We start from the raw sequence: 21,436 nt of genomic DNA on the forward strand, positions 1-21,436 counted from the left end.
CAAACAAAACATTTCAGCGGCCGTACTTTGATCTAATGTAGTACCTAGGATCAGTCATATTTCGCCTGGCAACGAGGTTACAATGGCAACCAACCAAGGTCTAGTTATAAGTTTTTTCGAGATGAACCCCAAGCGCACCGGATTGGTATTAAAAAATTCATATGCTTATAAAAAGAAGACAAGTATAGCACGTATCTAATATCGAATTTATTATTTGTAAACTACAACCCCTTAGAATATTGAGACCATGACAATTTTTCGGCCAGTGTTTCATAGTAGACAAACATCATCAACTCGCCAATTCTTCGTAGTTGGTACTGCGATTACTGCTACTCTTCCACGATGCATAGTTCAGGTGGTGCGTGGTCTTGTAGTTATGGAGTTCGTTTCGTAATCACAAGGTCCGTGGTTCGGTCCACAGCACGGGCATGTTTAGCAAGTGTCTTACCAGAGTTGCGGGTCAACCCATGCCATGTGAGGGAAATTAGGTAATGCCAGTGTATACTTAATGTATACATTTCGAACACAGGACCCACATCGATAACAGTGATTGGCTATTCTGTATAAATATTCGGAATAATAAATAGTAATAATGATCAGCGTTAAAAAAACATTAGTCGGTGAGATTTATAAATATTGTATATAATGTACGTACGTACGTGGCGACAAACTTAGAAATTTGCTAACTTGTCTCGATATATTTTGATAAGGATTGTAGGTTGGGAGGGGGGAGATTATAGAAACAGGTGATCCGAAAAGACTTTAGAGACCCGAGAGTAATTACTGGATAGAAATTAAAATATCTCCAACGGATTTTGTTTAGAAACTATCCTTGTTTTCATGACAACACACAAATTTCATGTTACCTTTAAACCAAGTATTTCTAACTTTTGAACGAAGTTTTCATCTGGGATCTTTACATTTAAAACAGGGGGAAGGAATGTAGATGTGGAATTTAGTCAAAAGCATGTATTTTGTAAAAAAATTCATTATCCAGAATTGCAGGGAGGATAAGGTTGAGTTATGTTAATAATACTTAGTTTGCTTTATAAGATAATTTTACTTCCACTCGTTCCCCAAGGTATATGCTATGTCAAGTATTTGCCTTGTCTAGAGAGCTTACATCAAAAATTGTGTACCTACGCATCATGGCATTGCAATCCCCCGGTTCACAATAATCACATATTAAACAACAAAATAGGGCATATTTTAGAAGAACTTTGTTCATCACTAACATACTGCCTGGCAGTGAGCGGGATTCGATCCCCGGTCCCAGAACTGGGACTCGCAGACGAACCCACTACACTACGTGCAGCACTATGTTAGTGATGAACTCAGATAGTTTATCCGGATGGTGTGTATACATAGGTGAATATTGATTTACACGCATTATACTCGCCCGTCATGATCAGAGGTCTGATCGGGGTGAAGCATTCTCTGTTGAGAATGAAATACGGATGTGCTATGATAAATATTCACCTATGAACAAAATAGGGCCCGGGAGGTGCAATACACCAAACAACTTCATTTTCAGCGGGACTGAATTTGAAGTCAAAATTAAAAGCCCTGAGGGGACAAATTTGATACCGAAAATTTCATCCGCAATTGTTGGTTCTCATTTTCCTTTCATGAACTGCAATTATTATGCGATGACTAAAAACATCTTATTGCATTAACTTGCACATTTCGCCCATTTAAGCAGGACTTCCATCAGAGAATTTTAAACGGGCGGACGTAGAAAAACACGCTATGACGTCAGTTGATTCTTAAAATATTTCATACCATGCGGAGGAGAAGCGGGAAAAAGACACATAATGTAATGCGTCACAGGCTCTGGTAACACTTTTAACAGTCTCCACATGGGTGATTATTGGGCTTCGAAATATCCGAAACCTTGTTGCTAGAATGTCAAAACTGTTTTCAATGACACGTCTTGCACGTGACAGTCGATAATTGAAAACAAATTCACTTTTATCAAAGATATTTCCCCTTGCATAAGGTCTCATCATGTTCTCCTTAATTGCAAATCCTTCATCGGCAACAAAAATATAGAGAAACAAGATGTCACTATTGTAGCCAGAAATAAGAACCTCCTCTGAAAATCCCAAAAGATTTTCATCTATTGCTTGGCCAAGTGGACTGTTCTTATAAATGCCACTGTCACTTTTGCGCCCAGCTTCTCCAATATCCACAAGAATAAATTCATATTTGGCATTACATACAGCTAGTAAGACAATACTGCACGAAAAAAACAAGGATCCACCAACCCAAGAGAGCAACAGCTCAAATTTTTGACACGACATGCGAAAGTTTTTTAAAAAATATTCACTGTCGAACATATTTTTAACCAGCAATAAAAACTCCCCTTATTCTTGCCGGTCATTAAAAATTGTGCGAACCCAGCACCGTTTCTTTTTCTGTGCACGTTTACAAGTCCTTTTTCTGAAAATCATTAACAAAACAATTTTTTTTTCTCAAAAGTAAAAGCTTGTTCACAGCCGCCATTTTTGACTGATCAGATTTGTTACGCGGGCATCGTCCGAGCGGGAAACGTCGCTGAGCGGAGAACTCGCGGAAAGATTTCTCTGATGAAAATCGCGCTTTACGGGGAGAGATATTCGGCATTCCGCCCCCCCCCCCCCAGAATTTTTTATTAAGATAGGTTTGTCTTAAAGAGAGCCCTGGGGTCGAAATGGGGGTTAAAGACTGATTTTCAAATGCTGTAGTGGGGGCATAGTCATAGTGACTATGGTGGCAGGCTTCGCAAAGACTCACCCCACCCTCGTCCCCAGGGCTTTTTGGGATAGACTCACCCACTATCACATCTCGCAGCCGGTATTTGTCGTCTGCAAGCCATTGATTAAAAGTACCATAACAAGGAAGCATGGCGTTGTCAGCTGTGATTGCAGGAAAGGAGGACAAACTTCTGCAGAAGGATGATGGACATCCTAGTCATAGTTATTTTGAGCAGGTAAATTATTTGACCGAGCCTTCATATATCTAGCTATATCTAAAGATGTTCCTTAGAATTTAGAAGATAAATCTCTGATCTTTTATACGATGGCCCCTACAGCTGACTTCTCTTCTCAATAAAAACACTTCTTTTCTTAGTCAAAACACTTTTCTTCTGTATAACAACACTTCTCTTCTGTATACAAACACTTCTCTTCTGTATAAAAAACTTCTCTACTTTGATACCCAAAGTTTTCTTCCGTTCGAAACACTTCTCTTCCAAGTGCGAAACACTTCTCTTCCATAAGCTCGAAAATTTCCCAGACTGAATCTGGTCCTTAATATATGAATTTATCCAGATCTTGTTTATGAATAAATAGCACACCCCGGGCTCTGCGCATAGGAAATTTTGTACCCAGTAAAGTTTGCATAAAGTCTTATGGGGGCATAATAACGTTTCTACAAAATTAGATTTTTCGCGGGAAAAACTTTGCGAAATTTCAAGTTATATTGTTATACGGTCCCAGAAGCGTAATACGAGATTGCTTTTTTTATCTAGTTTCCACTAACTTTGAACTTTTATAATTGCGATACGGCGAAACTAGAACGTTTTGTAGCTTACAAATGACCCTACTTTATCCGGGAATAAACATTGATTGTGATGTCTGTTAGGAACAGAACTCGTGGTTTACAAAAACTAAGATATTTTTTTTGCAACAATAAACATTTTGATGTTTTTCAAAAAACAAGATATATATTTCTAAAATCCAAGCATTTTACATTGTTACAGGTGTTGTATTACATATATCTTTTGACTGCACAAATCAAGGCGATATAATAATCAATAGCTTCATGAGCTGTATCTGGCTTAAGCTTGGAGAAACCTTCGATTGGGAGAACTGTTTCTGCAAATTCAATAAATTCAGGCTCATTATCGTGATCTGGTACAGATAGTTCGCTAAATTCTTCTAGCTCATTAAGATCTAAAGTTTTTTTAAAAGACTTGCAACCATATAATTCTGGAACAAAGTACAATGTATCAGGCCTTCCACGGGGAGCAGTAGCACCTTTGCTTGGTGCTAACAAATGTTGATTCCAACGAATCGCAAATTCATTAAGGTTCTTTCTGATCAAATCCATAAAGCAGTAGCGTGCACATTTAGCAATGAGTGCATCACCAGCATCTAAAAATCCTAAGTCTGCAAGTTCTCTAAAAAATAACCTCCACCAACTTGGGCTGTCTTTTGAAAGTTGTGACCAAAAAGATTCGATTCTTTGATTAGCTGTTGATGTACCAACAATAAAACTGCCAGTGCCAACATATTCGTCATTATGCTGAGATCTTAATGCAATCTCAACAGCTTCCAAAATACAGTTTTCAGTACCGTCATCAGACCTTATTCTTGTTGAAAAAATATGGCAAGGGGACTGGTCCCATGTAATAAACCTCACAAAAGGTTAAAACTACGGACCAATGATGTAAAATTGCGGACCAGATTTTAGAATTCAAGTTGTAAAGAGCCACATGCAGAGAAGTGTTAAGTGCAGAAGAGAAGTGTCAAAATACTGAAGAGAAGTGTCAAAATACAGAAGGGAAGTGTTTCAATATATAGAATAGAAGTGATTTTGATTTGGAAGAGAAGTGAGCCATAGGGGCCATCGTACTTTTAAGTTGATCTCACTTCTTTTCCAATTTAAAAACACTTCTCTTCTATGATTTTCTTCTGTATTTTAACACTTTTCTTCAGTGTTTTGACACTTTTCTTGTGTACTTAATACTTCTCTGCATGTGACCAGAAACTTTCTCTTCGCAACTAAATTAAAAGATCGATCTGCAATTTTGGACCCACATTTCCCTTAGGGGCCTTGAAAAATTTTTTCGGCCCTGTTAGCGGCTATCGCCGCTAAGGGGGGGAGGTGGTCTGAAGTTTGAAAAAAAACCCGCTAGGGATTGAGAAATTTTAAAAATTTGTTTGTGGCCTGAAAATTCTTCGTTGTTCGTGAGAATAATTTTTCTTGTCATCAATTCCGATAACTTTTATCTACAAAACACGTAAACCACTACTTCAGATATTACTACATATCATGATAACTGTGAAAACGTGTATTATACGGGTTGGAGCTAGGGTGGGTTCGCCCTATATACAGCCAGTGTTTACATGTACCTTCGAAGCTTGTTAACGACTATGATTAACAACTACTAGTATTTGGTCTTGATAAGTGCAGGTATGTTCGTGCACCAATATAGCCATTTATCATGTGTATGGCACAAATAGACCCCGGTTAAACAGAGAAAACAACAACTTAGTCAAAATTGCCTATTTGCGGCCACTTCTCCCTAAACCGGCCACCAATTATTTTTCTTAGTAGACACTCTAATCTGGTCATCATAGTATAATCTGCGTGGAGGGAATTAATATAATGGAGGGAATTAAACTTTCTTATATGCCAGCTGATAACACTTCTAAATTGCTTCACATTTATTTTCAATCCCCTTAACCCTGTTAGCTCAGTTTGTGACCTGCCCGGGGGCCATTTTTATCACGCGACAAACCATGTGGTTGTTTTATCACGATTAAAGAGGGAAAATGAACAATGTCAAAGAAAACAATAACGGCAGGTTGTTTATTACAATATTTATTATTAAAATAAAACTTTACATTATTTAAAGCATTAAAATCAACTTAAAATGTATGTGGCCTTATAAGGCTGTCACATTTTTTTTTAATATGGAAATTTCTTGGGTCTATTATTTCCAATCCAGTGTGGATAAGGAACTGTTAACAAGGTGGTTAAAGGACAGCACCAAGTATGTAATTCGTGCAGAGTTGATTGAATTTTATCTATTCACAACTTTTCATCAGAGCTCCAAGAATTTTCTTAAAAATAATTTGTCAGCCATTTTTAATGTACACAGTTCTGACGCTAAAAGGTTCTTAAGTGTTTTAAACAAGGAATTAACATAGCATTGTAATAAATAAATGAAGTTATACAAAATTTCTAATGCCTGGCCATAATTGGGAGATGGTCGTACATGGGCGAACCCTCTCTGGCTATATAGCAGGTCCCAGGAACCATGAGACATAAATAAAACAATATCACAAAACAATACAGCTCAGTAGCGGTGCAGTTAAACAATGTAAATGGCAAAATAAATGACTTCCCAGAGTCCTCTAAATCATGGTTTGTGCCCACTAAGCAAACTACATGCTTTTTCTTTAAAAGGAATGTGTTTTTTAAGAATATAAGATATTAATCTTTTTTATTACCAGGAGCGGGTATGTCATGTATTAATAAACAAGAGTTATTAAAACCCAACTCAATCAATATTGCGGACCAGAATTTAGTTTTTTTAGTTCATGGGAGATAAGTGTTTTAAACTTTAAGTAACAATCTTACAATTCTCAGTTTTGAAGAAGGTATTATTTAAAGTGCTACCATTTTGGAGGAAAATTAAATAAGTAAAAGATGAAAAACCTTTGACAATAATTGAATAATTTTTTTTAAGTAATGATTTTCATAATCCCTTGATAGCCTTGTCATTTTTAGCTGCCGTTCAACTTTCTGCAATATAATTTACAAATAAATATTATTTGTTTCACAAGTAGTCGTATAAATTATATACTGTAATTCCTCTTTTTAGCCCCTGGTGGGCTTATTAAATTCTGGAGGTTTTAGACGTGGGTTAATAGAAGGGGGGGGGGGGGTAATTTTAATCACAATATCTATTTTTCAAATTATTACATAATGTTAAACTTCATCTGTTTCATCATCTTTATCTAACAGGAGAAGTTCTATGATGGACTTGTAGTGGGTGGAACATACACAGCCCGTTGTAAAAAAAAGAACCATTAGATATTTTACAAACAAAACTTAGGGAAAAGAATTATAGCTGCAGCATATGGACATCGTTGTATATGACGTTAAATCAACAAATAATATTGAATTTTTTTGACTTTTTTATTGTATTACTTATTTATTTGTTTTTTTTTGGGAGGGGGAGGCTAAATAATGGGAAGGGGCTGAATAACTTTTTAGGTTGCTGGAGGAGGGGGGCTTATTAAAAGGCGGGGTTAAATAAAGGAAGGGGTCTAAGGTAGTATTATTTTATACAGTAGTTACAAAGTTTAATTAATGACTCGACCTACCACTTTTTGATACCTGGTTTAAATTTCTTAGCTACAAACATTTCATGCTGGAACCACGCTTGTTCCCCATACCAAAACAGCCAAAATCTATTATAAATCCTAAATCTCATAAAATTACGACGTTTTAATTCTGTGGCTCCCTGAAACTGCTTTGTTTGATTATTTTTTGCAAGTCAATTTTGTAAAGGAAGCAAATAGTTACTTCAAAGTACAACTAATATCAAACATTTTAAGAGTCTTTCTTAATACTCATATATATACATTATATTTGTTTTCTAGAAAAAAGTCGAGCTTAACATATTAGCAAATTATGAAAAACTAAAGGAAGACTCTGATGTTTTCTCACAGTAAGTAAAATTTTATGATGTTACAAGTGAAAAATTGATGATTCTCATATTGATTTTATTGTCATGTAGTATCAAGCTGTACAAATCAAAGCATCTTTCATATCTAAAGAAGGCCATGCAACATTTGTCAGCTTCGTACGAGGTGCGTATTTTTTGCTTTACCATTATGCTCTTTTCGTATAACAACCCCTCCCTTGTCAAAAAATCTATACTGTATGCACAGTGTGATGCAAATTATTGTGTGCAGACAACTGCTGAAACATTCAGTCATGAATCAGTGGGTTGTTTTGTTCATAGAAGGTTCTTAAATTTTTTATGTCTAGGTGTTGACAAAGCACTATGTACACATGTATGTGGAACAATTATTTTGTTAATTAACACTTTCAGTAAAATCGTGACCAAGAATACAAAACATGCCTTGCTGCATTTCCTACAAAGCTATAAAATAGCACCTTGTTTCCTAAAAAAAAGAAAGTGGAATGCTATCTTACAAAGCTTGAACATCACTGTAACATGTTACAACACTATTAAAAAGCTGGCATAATGTCCGTTTTCCATGCTAGTATGAGTTGGACGGAGTATATTAATGACGCTCTTCCAATCTGATCTAGACTGTGTTAGATCTAAACTCAACTTCCTCTGTATCAAGTCTGTCCTTATAACCTCCTGCCAAGTCTTTCTTGGTCTGCCTTTGGGCTTTGCCCCAGGAACTATCAAGTCTCTACACTTTCTTACCCAATTATCCCCCTCCATTCTTTCCAAGTGCCCCAGCCAATTCAATCTTCTTATCTGGATAACAACAATAAATTCTACAGATACTTAGCCTGCTTCTTAGCTCATCTGAACTTTTTCTGTCTCTCAGACTGGCATTACACATCCACCTAACCATTCTCATATCATTCCTTTCTAAACAGTCAAGATCTTCCTGCTTCACTGCCCATGTCTCACTACCGTACAACATAACACTTCTTTCACAGGCCTCATACAACCTACCATTTAACTCAATCTACAAGACTCTGCTAGTCAACAAAGGAAGTAACTCTCTGAACTTTTTCCAAGCAGAACCTATCCTGCAAGTAACACTTTTCCAACACCCCCTTCACTGCCCAACATATCACCTAAGTAACAGAACTTCTCAACTATCTCTAACAAGCCACTGTTGTACATCATTGAAGCTGGAAATACTTCATTCTCTATTATCTCACCTTTGCAACGCGTGCATACAAACTGAATGTCAGCTCTTAACCTTCCACCAATACTACTGCATTTCTTATGTAACCAATGCTTGCAAGTCTGACAAAAAATTGACTTACAACCAACCCCTTTCCTGCAAACTCAACAAGCCAACTTTCTAACTACAAGGTCACACTTGGCTGCAATGCTACTAAGCATGACTTTAGAATTTGCTGTGTTCACCCTTAGCCCTTTCTCTTTTAGTCCTTTCTTCCACTTCTCAAACTTTTCAACTAATTCTTCCATCGGCTCTGCTATGAGAACCAAATCATCTGCATACAATAACTCCCATGGACAACCTGTTCTGAACTCCATCGACAGCGCTTCTAAGACTAGAACAAACAACAAAGGACTAAGTACAGAACCCTGGTGTACACCAACATTTACACTAAATTCATCACTAAGTGTATCGTTAATCCTGACACGACTTCTAGCATTGCTGTACATAGACTGTACCATGGTAACTAGCCACTCATCCACATCTAATTTTCTCATAGCCCACCAAATAACTTTACGTGGCACTCTATCAAAAGCTTTCTCTAAATCTACAAAGGCAAAATAGAGATTCTTTCTCTTTCCTAAATACTTTTTCTGAAGCTGTCTGAGTAAAAATATCGCATCTGTAGTGCCACGCCCTGGAACAAAACTAAATTCTTTCTCTAAGTAATTTATCAATCACTCTTTCAATAACTTTCATTACTTGATCAACCAACTTCAAACCTCTATAGTTACCTCTTTCTAATGCATCACCCTTGCCCTTGAAACAAATCACTATTACACTCGACTGCCACTCACTCGGAATAGCACCATCCGTTATAATCTGATTAGTTAGCCTTGTAATAAGCTCAACTCCAATATATTCAGATGTTTTAACAATCTCTACAACAATACTTGATACTTCTGCAGCCTTGCCAATCTTCAATTTCCTAATAGCCTCCACTACTCATTCTGTCTTGATCTGCATAGCTGGCCCTTCTACAACATCATCATCAGACAAATTATCCTCATCTCAATCAAACTCAGTGTTAAGCAACCTCTGATAATAGTTCTTCCAAGCTACCTTTTTCTCCTCCTCTGTGCTAGCCAAAACACCTTCATCATTACGTATACACTTCTCACCTACAGCATCTTGATTTGTCTTCTTCATTTGCTTTGCTATCTTGAATACCTCATTGCGCTGGTCTTCCCTTCTTAACACGTCTGCAAATCTGTTTCTCTCTGGTTCTGATTTTGCCTTGCATACATTGCTGTACGAGCACGACGCTTAGCTTATAAGTAAATATTTTTACTACCACCTGACTTCCACTCTTTCCAAAGTTTCCTCTTTTCCTTTATACACTGGTCAACCTCATTATTCCACCACCAGGTCTGTCTCTGGTCCTTTCGTGCTCCTACAGGTATCTTCAGAAGCTTCTAGAAGACAATTCTTCAAAGTAGTCCAAGTACCTTCAACATTGTCACTATCACACTGGCTATTGTGGGCTAACTGCTGAACTTTTGCACTAAATTGTCTTGCTACAATATCTTCCTTCAGCTTCCAGACTTTACGACGGGGCCTGTACTTTCCCTTGGCTTCTTTACCACCCTTCAAGATAATATCACAAACCAGCAACCTACGCTGGGAAACACACTCTTCCCCCCATATAACTTTCACGTCCTTCACCACTTTCTTGTCTGAATTTCTAACCAGGAAGTAATCTATCTGTGTCTTACAGCCACCTGACTCATATGTTATCAGCTTACTGAATGATATGTTGCAAACCACCATGTCCATTGCCATTTCAAACTCAATCAATCTCTTCCCTTCCTTTTTTCAGCTCCCAAATCCATAGCCTCCATGCACACCTCTATAACCTTCAGATGACTTCCCAACATGACTATTAAAGTTGCTGCCCACCATGACAAGTTCAGTGTCTCCAAACTTTGTTGTGACTGCTATTAACTCATCATAAAACTTATCTTTATCTTCCTCACTGAGTCAACACTGTGGAGCATAAACTGACAGAAAAGTGACAATCCTATTACCTATCAAAAACTTTATCACTATAATACGACTATTAACATGCATAACATCTATTACTTTTTCTACCCACTTCTCTGCAACGAATATGCCAACTCCCCCATATCCATCACTATTACCAATCCAAAAAAGCTTATACCTTTCCCTCCTACCTTCCACAAATCTCTCTGAAGCTCCTTTCTACCTGACTTCCTGAACACAACACATACCAAAGCCCCAAAAGCTTTAGCTTGTTTACCTATTTCAGCACTCCACAATCCAGTAGGCAGGACCTTTACAGGTCCATCTCTCACATGTTATTTGAAAAAAAAAAACAATCACAAAATTCAAATGAAAGCAAAATAATGTTTTCAGAAAAATTAAGGTTAAAATTAGCCAGCCAGCAAAATTTCTTCTTTCTTCCACATCCACAAAAATATTTGCAAGCACGTTTTTGCAAGTTATGGGTGAATATAATAGCTTTTAACTAATATTGAGGCTATAAGAAAAATAAGCAAAAAACAACAACACAAGAATGCATATGTAAATAAACCTTATTTGTATTATAATATCACAGCAACAACAGCATAAACAACAACAGATAAATACAATAAATTAAAAAATGCCAAGATTATATCAAGATTTTGTACACGTAAAGACCAGCACAACTTAAAATTTGGATTTTCAAGCAGCAATAGCTAATTAAAAACAAACTTACAACACAACAACAACAACCTACGTAAACGAAAGAATGAACACTGATTTAGCAGAACATCAATCAAAAATATTTAGCCTTATTAGCTTAAAGCAATAAAAACTGTTTTTATTTATCGGTAACCATTTCTGGCTCACATTTTTAAAATGTTGAATCAAACTTGAAAATACCTTGTAGTTAATATGTGATAATTACTACAAATACTTGAAATTTTTAACAATACAAAATCATTCAAGAACAGATAACGTTAACTACGCTATTACACTACATTATTTTTGTGTCCATAGGGTTGTAATAAGTATATATATATATATGCTAAGTCATTTTCGCCTTGTTAGTAAAATCACAAACATTTTCCATGCCTATCAGCATGACAACTTCTTTAGTGAAAAAACATTGCCATTTCACCCATTTCACCCATCAAATAAAACCATGCCTTTTTCTTATTCGAATTGTATATAATTAGCACCATCTCCAGGGATTATTTCGATATGACGGTAGAGATCTTAAACCGCAATATCATCAAGTCTTGTCAAAGTCTTCCTCTCAAAACTAGTGTTCTTTTTATTGGCCTTGTGACATGTAGAAAAATCATCAATCTACCGCCAAAAGATTTGAAGCTAAAAAAGTTAACATACAAAGTTATTTTGAAGTCAACAAATTGTTATACCTTACACATTTACCAGCTGGCCAGCTGTTTAATTTATTGTGTTGTTATTAAATGTTTTGTTACTTAAATAAAAAAGAAACCCAAGATAACACAAAGCTCTTTTGAATTTGACACAAAGCTTTTTCAAAATTGCTGAAAGTGAAACTATAAACAGTTTTATGTTCACACTAGCTAGCACAGCAATAGAAAGCAATTTTGTCTCTTACTCTAAGATCAATGGAATTAAAAGTAAACATATGTATCTGAAAGTGTAGCTAGTAGTCATTGAATTGATGCTATGATTTTTCAGGCGACACAGAGAATAAATGTTTCCTCTTAGCAGATGTTTCCTCTTAGCAGATGTTTCCTCTTAGCAGATGTTTCCTCTTAGCAGCATTGCTCAACTTCATTCCGCAATCATATATTCAAAACTTCCGTTTACTTTGATGCAAGTCAATACAAAACGATTCCTCAGCCTTTTTTCAGTTAAGTGCTCGCCAAGTTGGCCGAACCCATTAAACAGACCGGCTACCGAGAGGCAATAACAATAAGAAGAGTAAATTATTCCTACACACTCATCCCCTAATATCAATCTTTCTTTCACCGTAAATTTCGACGAATTCTTGTTAAAGAGAGTCCAAAAGTCTACACTTGGGCGAGATTTTTCTCAACGTCATAATTCTTTTGTTTTAAAGAGAGTCCAAAAGTCCACACCTCGGCGAGATTTTTCTTGACGTCATAATTCTTTTGTTTTTCTTTTGTTTAAGAGAGTCCAAAAGTCCACACTACGGCGGCCGCCAAAGTCGACTGTTTGTTTTTACGGCAGAAAATAGAGGAATCAAGAGAAACAAAGTCAGCGAAATGCGGCAAAATGTAGTTCGACTACCGTAAGAACCATAGTACTTCGGCAAAGCACATCGAAGGAGAGTCGAGCCTCGGCAAGCGATCCTGAGTGGAGATAAAAATATTGCCTCGGATCCTGGGCGCAAAGGAATCTTATTAAACGCTTATAATAAAAATTATGCGTTGCTTTAAATCAATTTCTGCATTTAGATGCACATGATTTTCACATTGTCAAACCTTCTCCTTAGGCGAGTGCCGGAGTTGTTAAATGATTCTTACCTTGATGAGGTAACTTGAAGGCTTCACCAGTCTCTAATACTATTGTATTGGTTACTGAAAGATAACAACAGAATTAACACAAATCGCAATATCAACATTGCCACCAGTAACACAATTTTAAAGCCAACACAAGTAGAATATCAAATTGCATGCTGCAACTGTTTGTCATAGTCAACATGACAAACAAATTAAAATCATCAAAAAAAACACAACGGTAATCACTACAATCAATTATTGTAGAGATATTTTGGATGTCTCCAAAACCTCAAGCAACTTGTTTGGAGACGCTCCATGTTTTGTCAAGCAGTCGGCTAATTGGTGTTTTCCTTCAACCCACTTGACAGTAATCTCATCTTGTTCCACCATCTGCCTCAATCTGGCTATATCAACTCGCAATCTTAAATCCTTTGTGACATTTGTCGTTTTCAAGGTTTCAAATAATGACTTGTTGTCGATAATACAAGTGATCTTTGGAACCTTCGTCAACTTGCAGATTTGCTGTATGACATTGGCCAAATAAAAACTAGCATCAGCTCCTTCACTCAGAGCAAGTGTTTCCAAAGCAATTGGGCTTTTGGTTACCCTTTGTAGTTTTTTTGATTGCCAGCAGATTGGTATAACTTCGCTCAGGTGCTTCACAAATATGATGAATGCACCTTGTGATGATCCACACTTCAAACTGGCATGAGTTGCATCTGTGTAGCAAATAATTTCACAATTTTTCATATTTGCAATTTTGGCAATGGTTATTGCAACATGCTTGCTCTTAATTTTTCGAATAATCTTGTTGGCATCTTTCAAATTTTGAACTGTAGGTTCCTTGCCATAATTAGACGTTTGGCAACTATCATAAGCCACATCAGGGCGGGTTTGTCCGGCCACCCAAGCAATTTGCCCACTCAACGATCTCAGCATGGTCTTTTCCTTGCTAGTCAATTTTCGTTCATTGTTAACATCATTTTCAATATTAACAGTTATCAAAGACTCTATATAGCTCACTTGATTAATCTTAATTTTGCTTTTAAATTGATCCACATCTAATCCTAGATACTTGAAGGTTGAGCTTGATTGCGTACTGATTTTGAACGTTTCGAAAAGTTTAGCAATAACTTCTTTGTGGAAAGCTGGACTACCACCATACACAAAGTCATCAACATGGCAAACAAGAATTCCAGTGATTTGCTTGACTCTATACCAGTAAAACACAGCAGGGTCGTAGGTACACATTTCACCACCAAGTTTCAACATTTCACTTCTCACTCGTTTGTACCATGCTCTAGATGCATCGTTTAACCCATACAAACATCTCTTTAGTTTCCACACTGTTCCCAATGACAATGTGTCTTTTGGTGGTTGTAGAAACAGTTCTCTTTCAATAGCATCTCCCTGAAGAAAAGCTGCAGTGATATCAAGTGAATTGATCTGCCAATCATTGCTAACTATGATAGCCATAGCAAGTCGAAGACTTTGTTTGCCACAAGTTGGAGAATCTGTTCTCAACGATTGTGAATTTTCTTCAAAGCCTCTAGCCACCAATCTAGCTTTCACAACCCTTTTTTCACCTTTGAACTTCTCAGTTATGACCCATTTGCTTGATACAGTTGTTTGACCAGTGTCTGGAACTTCTTCGAAGACATCATTTTCTTTTAAATTCTGCAATTCTCTCTCCTTCGCATCAACTACTTCCTGTGAAAACATATCGACATCACACATATAGACAGGGAATTCCGGATTTTCCAGCTCGACCCATTTGGACACATCATTCCAATTGATGCTTTTTGGCTTTCTATCACCATCATTAGACACATTAACCCAATTTTTATAAGTGCCACTTCTTTTGGGTTGTGCTGAGAGAACTCTTGCACGATACCATCTTCCATTTAGATTGTATTTGATGTATGATTTTGCTTTTGGTTTCGATTCAACTTTCTTGGATTCTGTAGATGGTCTTCTGAAAATGTCACTTGTACAACCACTACCTTCGTCTTCTTCAGTTTCATTATTTTTATGAGTATCCCTGTTTTCCTCAACTTCATTTTCACTTGTGCCAGAATCTTCTTGGTCATTTTCGTCTACATTTCTAGCTTGTTCTTGATGATATTGCTCTACATCTTCAGAATCATCATAAACATCTATCACATTCTTATCAGCTGTGTCATCATCATCATTATCATAATCATCACCACCATCATCATCATCATCATCATCATCATCATTATCACAATCATTGACGCTATCGTTCATATCACACAACTTATTCAAATGGCTTTCCTTCCTCTTGACATGATCTGACTTGAATTCACTAACTTTACAATTTTGGCTATGTTTCATCAACTGACAGGGATGCACTCGGTAAAAGTTACCACCATGTCTGACAAGCACCATTTGACTATCTTGTCCCAAAATCACACCTGGACCTTTCCAACCCTTATCATATTTGGATATCTTATTGTAAAGCTTCTCAAACTGCACAATAAAATCAGGAAATTTGTCTCCACTATTCCTCTTATAGTCATAAAACTCTTTAAAAGCAATAAATGCTCTTGTGCTTTCATCTTTCAAATATATTGAATCTAGCTTAGATATAATCTTGTCCAAACCATCATCTGATCCCACTTCTGCAGGTGTCAGGTCGCGTACTGCCTCCCGTGCCCGACCAGTCAGTGACAGGTATACAGCTGGACCTTGCTTTTTCTTTGGTAGTTCTGTAAACATCTGCCAGATCTCCAAATCGTTCTTCCAACTGCTATAGTCATCATCCTCTTTAAACGCTGGTGGAGCCTTCAATGTTGTTGTTGCCATTGTTCACAAACCACTTCACCAATTGGTTTGCACACACACGTGTCAACAAATAGCCAACAAAAGGGAAAGTTATCTTTCTTACCTCAAGGAACACATCCGGGTGTGTGCCCTCAATTGCTTTCTTTCAACTCAAATGTCACTCGCACAATGATCATAAATACCAGGCCAGTTGATCTGTACCTTTTAACTCTGCTACCATTGTTAATGATTCTTACCTTGATGAGGTAACTTGAAGGCTTCACCAGTCTCTAATACTATTGTATTGGTTACTGAAAGATAACAACAGAATTAACACAAATCGCAATATCAACAGAAGTGTCCGAAGTCTAAATCCGCCCCTGTAGATATTCTGTTTTTTACACATCCTGAAAACCATATGTAACATTTTTTTTTACAATATCCGAAGGAAAAAGGTTCCACACTATTCTAATACCTCAGAGCGCCGACTAACCTTCTAATGACCTTTTTTAAAACAATGTGGGGAACCATTTAATCAACCATAATCAGGAGCATAGTACTAGCTTCAGTCTAAGAAAATGTTACATATGGCTACACACATTGTTTTTAAAAAAATGATTGGAAGGTGAGTTGGTGCTTTGAGTTATTAGAATAGGGTGTTTAAACACAACAGTCTTCAGTGTGTGAATGTTTGATTTGTGGTTGTTCTTTCTTAGTGTCTAGATGCAAGCCGACCATGGCTATGCTTTTGGATTACACACTCTTTAGAATTACTGCAAGAACCAATTCCTGAAGAAATATGTGAGAGGTTTGATCATTCTCCCTGGCTAATTTTCTTAACTAGATTTAAAAATTTGTGTGTTTTAGGATAAAAATCTATGCTACCACTGTTTTTATTATTTTTTTTAGGATTGGCCAATTTTTAGATAAGTGTCAAAATCATGAGGAAGGTGGATTTGGAGGTATAACGTTTAGTTTCATGACATACATATGCAGATTGTCTCCCTTGTGTTGTGTCTGCAATCATTTTTTATAATGTGAATTACTAGCCTTTTGATATCATACCATCTTAGGTGGTCCTGATCAATTACCTCATCTTGCCCCTACATATGCTGCAGTTTGTTCACTGTGTATTTTGGGAAGATATTGGAAAGGCGCATATGATATAATTAACAGGTGCAGGTCTTTCACTGCTTATGGAAAGAAATATGAATGTATCCTAGTAACTATATCTTTATCACTGTGTGTTCTGTTTAGACAAAAACTTGCAGAGTTTTTAACAAAAAGAAGAATGGATGATGGTTCTTTTACAATGCATAAAGATGGCGAGGTTGATATTAGGTAAGTGTGTGCGTTTCAAAATTAGTTTAGTGGTATAGTAATGCAATACTTAAAATATATTTGGCACATAAACAAAATCACTAAATAACCAAACAACAACAACTACGCACTTCAGTTTCTTGTTAAGATTGCTTGTTGTGATCCTGTTGATGCATCTTTTTTAGGGGTGCATACTGTGCTGTCGTGTCCGCAAGATTATCAAATGTTTTTACAAAAGAGATGTTTGCTGGTACTGCAGACTGGCTTGCGAAGTATAGTAAAAATATTGTAGAGTTTTTGTTAAAAAATCTTGCAGTTGTGCGAATGTATGGTAATTTTGCAAGGAATATCTGTGGACACAGGGACTGTTATGTACACACGAAAAATATTATCGTGTACACATAACAGCCACATACATGTACTTAGACTGTCGAATTTACACAAAAGTGTTCACAACAAACTTAAGTGATAAATTTATTAATAGGCCATAACTTCGTCATTATGGCTCTAAACTAGCTCTTCTTTGGCTTGTTCTAGGCGAAATTTGATAAAGATTTTAAAAATGTCATACAATTTAAGCACTGGCTGGTAGAAAGTGAGAGATTTGAGGAGGGGAGGGGGTAAGGATTGAGAGTCTTGCAAATATTGGATGATAGGCCAAGATAAGGTCGTTGATATAATAAAAAAGACTACTATTCTAATTGGACACAGCAACTGTAGAAATGCAAACACATTAAAAAATTCTTAAAGTCAATTTCAGCCGAAATTTTTACACAAGACCGAAAAAAGTGTCAGCCTTTTATTGAGTGTTCGCTGTGGGGAGCTATCAAAGTAAGTTTTTTTATGACGAAAACAAAACTTCATCTTACAGAGATCATTACATATCAGATGTTTGCTTAGGGAGGTTTCAATGTGTGAGCTTTCAGCAGTTCTTAATATTCAGGACTGCACGGGTAGTGACTTCAGTTGCTGCGTAATACAAGCATGTTGGAAGGTTGTTTAGAGATTGTGTATTCACTTGTTGATGATAAATTTTTCTGTTTTTTTTTATCTAGTCATTTTGTTATTTTAGATGTCAAACATATGAAGGAGGGTTTGCTGGCTTGCCTGGTAAATACTTCATATAATTACCAGGAGATTTTTTATAAGGCTTTTTTCTTTTTCTCGTTTTTTTTAGAATTTGAATGTGGACGCTGTTATGTTATTACATGTGAATACAAATAATATAGTAAACTTTCAATCGTCCTTATTATCATGACACATTTGTTTTGGTAGGTTTGGAAGCTCATGGAGGTTATACATATTGTGGTTACGCTTCGCTGGCGTTGCTTGGCCAAGAACAAAAAATAGATTTAAAAAGATTACTGGTTAGTATGTTGTTATTTTTTTTTGTGTGTGTGAAAGACAAATTATGTAAAAAAACATTTGAAGTCGTCACTTTCTCTTAGAAATGGACTGCATTTCGACAGATGAAACTGGAAGGAGGTTTCCAGGTAAGTTTTTGTATATGCTGTTTTCCATGACATTTCGTTAGGTATTATTTTTCGGACAAAGGTATTGTTTTCATTTTAAAAAGTACTATCATCCATGTAAGACATTGTATCGGTTTTATATATATTTATCACATGTATGTTAGTTACCCGGTCGTTACCAAGGTGTTGCCAAAGACATAATATATTCGTACTAAAGATGAAATACAGGCCAGATACAGGCTAATATTTTTTGTTCTTATCGTGGCTCTTTAAATACAATATATTAGATATGTACTAACTGCAATGACATGACCATCAGTACTTCTGTAAAACGTATTGTTTTCTTTATCGTTAAAATACGAAACTCAGGAGAAACTTGTTCATATATGACGTTTTCTTTATCCCAATGACGTCTTTTTTGTTAGTGAAACCAACTTTGTAGTATTCAGTCTACAAGTCTATACCAAGAATCGACGCCATAGCATTAATAACACATAGAAATCGAAGTGTAGTGTAAAATGGGCAATTTGTACCAATGTGACGTGGAAACAAAAAAAAAACAGTGAGCCTTTAAAAGGCCAATCCTGCTACACTCGATGTAATACACTGGTCGAACAAAGCATAAGAGCTGTGTTTATCACAAGGGTGTTGTTTTTAACGTATTTTTTTCTTCAGGGGAGGACAAATAAATTGGTGGATGGATGTTACTCTTTCTGGCAGGGTGCATTATTTCCCATCATTCATAGCATCTTACAAATGTATAGCGACGAGAATATCAGTCAGGAGAAATGGATGTTTGATCAAAGTAATACTATTTTTGTCTTCTATAAGGAATTTTTAACTGATTAAAAGTACATCGATATACTGACAGGTCTCTTGTTGAAAAGTATTTGAAATTTATGAAACAGTGGTCTGACTTTACAATTTTTTCAGAAAAACTCCATTCAAGAAACATAGTTTGATCAGGCTTTGATGTACCAGTGATACAACTTTGATTTCATTCGAATATAAATGCGAATTTTTTTAAAACCATGAGCCAAATCAATAATGTGTTTATATGTGCGCGGTGTATCACTTCAATCGCAAGTCAGGCTTATTTCGTGGTTCCAACCTAAATACAGCTGGGATTCTTTATGTCGAATTAATCTTTTTTTCCAATTTGTTTCTTAAACATAAAATTTTTATTTGCTGCTATACAATGTCACTTTTAAATAAGTATGTTTTGTTTTCAAATTTTGTTACTAACTACTACATGCGATATCTGTTTTTACTTTTTAGCTGCACTCGAACAGTACGTTTTAGTCAACTGTCAATGTGCTAATGGTGGTTTACGTGACAAACCGTCCAAGTATGTCGCATTATCTTATTGAGTTTGGTTTTTGCCTGTTTTTCTCTTCGGTTTTATCTTCGACACTTCTTCAATTAAAAAAGAAAGAGAAGGAGATTAAGCTACCAAGATGTATGAAAAAAGTTTATGCTTTACGTCATGAGACTTGTGTTGAGGCTGCAGGTTGTAAGACTTCGTTTTTGTCGCAAGAACTCGTTACTCATGAAAATAGAAAATAAAGGATAATTTAAGTAGAAGTTACACAGCTACGAACAGACCTTTGTTAAATATTAACACGTACAACCCTCAACAATATATACTATAAGCTGACGTCAGCATAGTCATATTTCTCAAATTTTATAGCCTGGGTGGACCCTGACGTGGTTTACTTGTCTTTATACTTTAGTGGAAGGTTGTAGCTCCACATGGCTGATCTTTATATTGTGAGTGAACTTATCCACATGTTATAATATGGATGCTTTTTGTTTCAGAGGGAGAGATTTATACCACACGTGTTACTGTTTGAGCGGTTTATCTATAGCAGAGCACTTCATCGGAGATGGTGTCAGTAGGAGTGAAATTTTTGGTGGATCCAGAAATTTACTGGTATAAACTGTTCGTTTTAATGCATTCAGTTGGCAGCCTCGTCCCCAGGTTTTGTTAGGCTTTTTATATTTGGACGGCCTGAACAAAGCCTTGTTATGAAAAGCCCAACATGTCGTGGGAACAAGGTTGTTAAGTTTGAACTCGTTTTGTTGAAAGTTATCTTCTAATTTTCATGTTTTTATTTTCGATTTGTTGTTAATTTCTTTTCTAGAAACCGATTCATCCGATTTTTAATGTTTGTATTGATAGTGCTGAAGATGCTTTAAATCATTTTAAACATTTACCTGTTCCGACTGTAATATTGTGATGAATGTATGTGTTGTAATTGAAGATATCCTCTTTGTAACGGTCGTGTCGTTTTTTTTGGAGCTGCCTACTGTAGACTAATGGAAAGATTTGATAAGATTTTCCCACAAAAAGTGCAAAACATTTAAAATGACTATCCAAAGTTATTATTTTTCCCGAAGATTTCCGAGAATCTTTCATGTAGAAATATTTGAAGAAAGATTTTCTTTTCGCGAATGAACCTTTTCTAAGGTTTTTTGCCATCTTTTGATATTTCTGCTTACATCAGTAAATTTCTGTAATGCAAGTTTTTAACCTTTAAAACAGTTTGAGTTTTTTGTCCGCAGGTCCAGAATGACAAAACATCAAATGCATTTTAAAAATATTACCACTTATCTGTTCAGTCATTGTCATTGAATAATATAATTATTATCATGTCATGAACAAGCAAGTTTATTCTAGGCTACGTTTCGACAGCTACAGCTGTCATTGAAAATGGAC

General features: G+C 36.1%; 2 protein-coding genes across 2 annotated transcripts; one reads left to right on the top strand and one right to left on the bottom strand.

Annotated features, from left to right (window-relative positions):
* Positions 1–1,766: 1,766 nt before the first annotated feature.
* LOC130642175 (uncharacterized) lies at positions 1,767–2,303 on the bottom strand. Its single transcript, XM_057449260.1, has one exon. It carries the CDS (start codon positions 2,301–2,303, stop codon positions 1,767–1,769), a length of 537 nt encoding a protein of 178 aa, XP_057305243.1.
* Positions 2,304–2,827: 524 nt separating this feature from the next.
* On the top strand, positions 2,828–20,996 carry LOC130640864 (protein farnesyltransferase subunit beta-like). Its single transcript, XM_057447445.1, has 15 exons — positions 2,828–2,971; positions 7,380–7,447; positions 7,517–7,589; positions 16,642–16,733; positions 16,835–16,887; positions 16,999–17,101; positions 17,183–17,266; positions 17,431–17,517; positions 18,318–18,355; positions 18,521–18,612; positions 18,694–18,738; positions 19,393–19,522; positions 19,996–20,065; positions 20,536–20,650; positions 20,862–20,996. The coding sequence occupies exons 1-15, from the start codon at positions 2,885–2,887 to the stop codon at positions 20,955–20,957; spliced, it is 1,233 nt and encodes a 410-aa protein (XP_057303428.1). The 5' UTR covers positions 2,828–2,884; the 3' UTR covers positions 20,958–20,996.
* Positions 20,997–21,436: the final 440 nt, after the last annotated feature.

Source organism: Hydractinia symbiolongicarpus, chromosome 4 (assembly GCF_029227915.1).
Source record: "Hydractinia symbiolongicarpus strain clone_291-10 chromosome 4, HSymV2.1, whole genome shotgun sequence".
In the NCBI taxonomy this organism is placed as follows: Eukaryota; Metazoa; Cnidaria; class Hydrozoa; order Anthoathecata; family Hydractiniidae; genus Hydractinia; species Hydractinia symbiolongicarpus.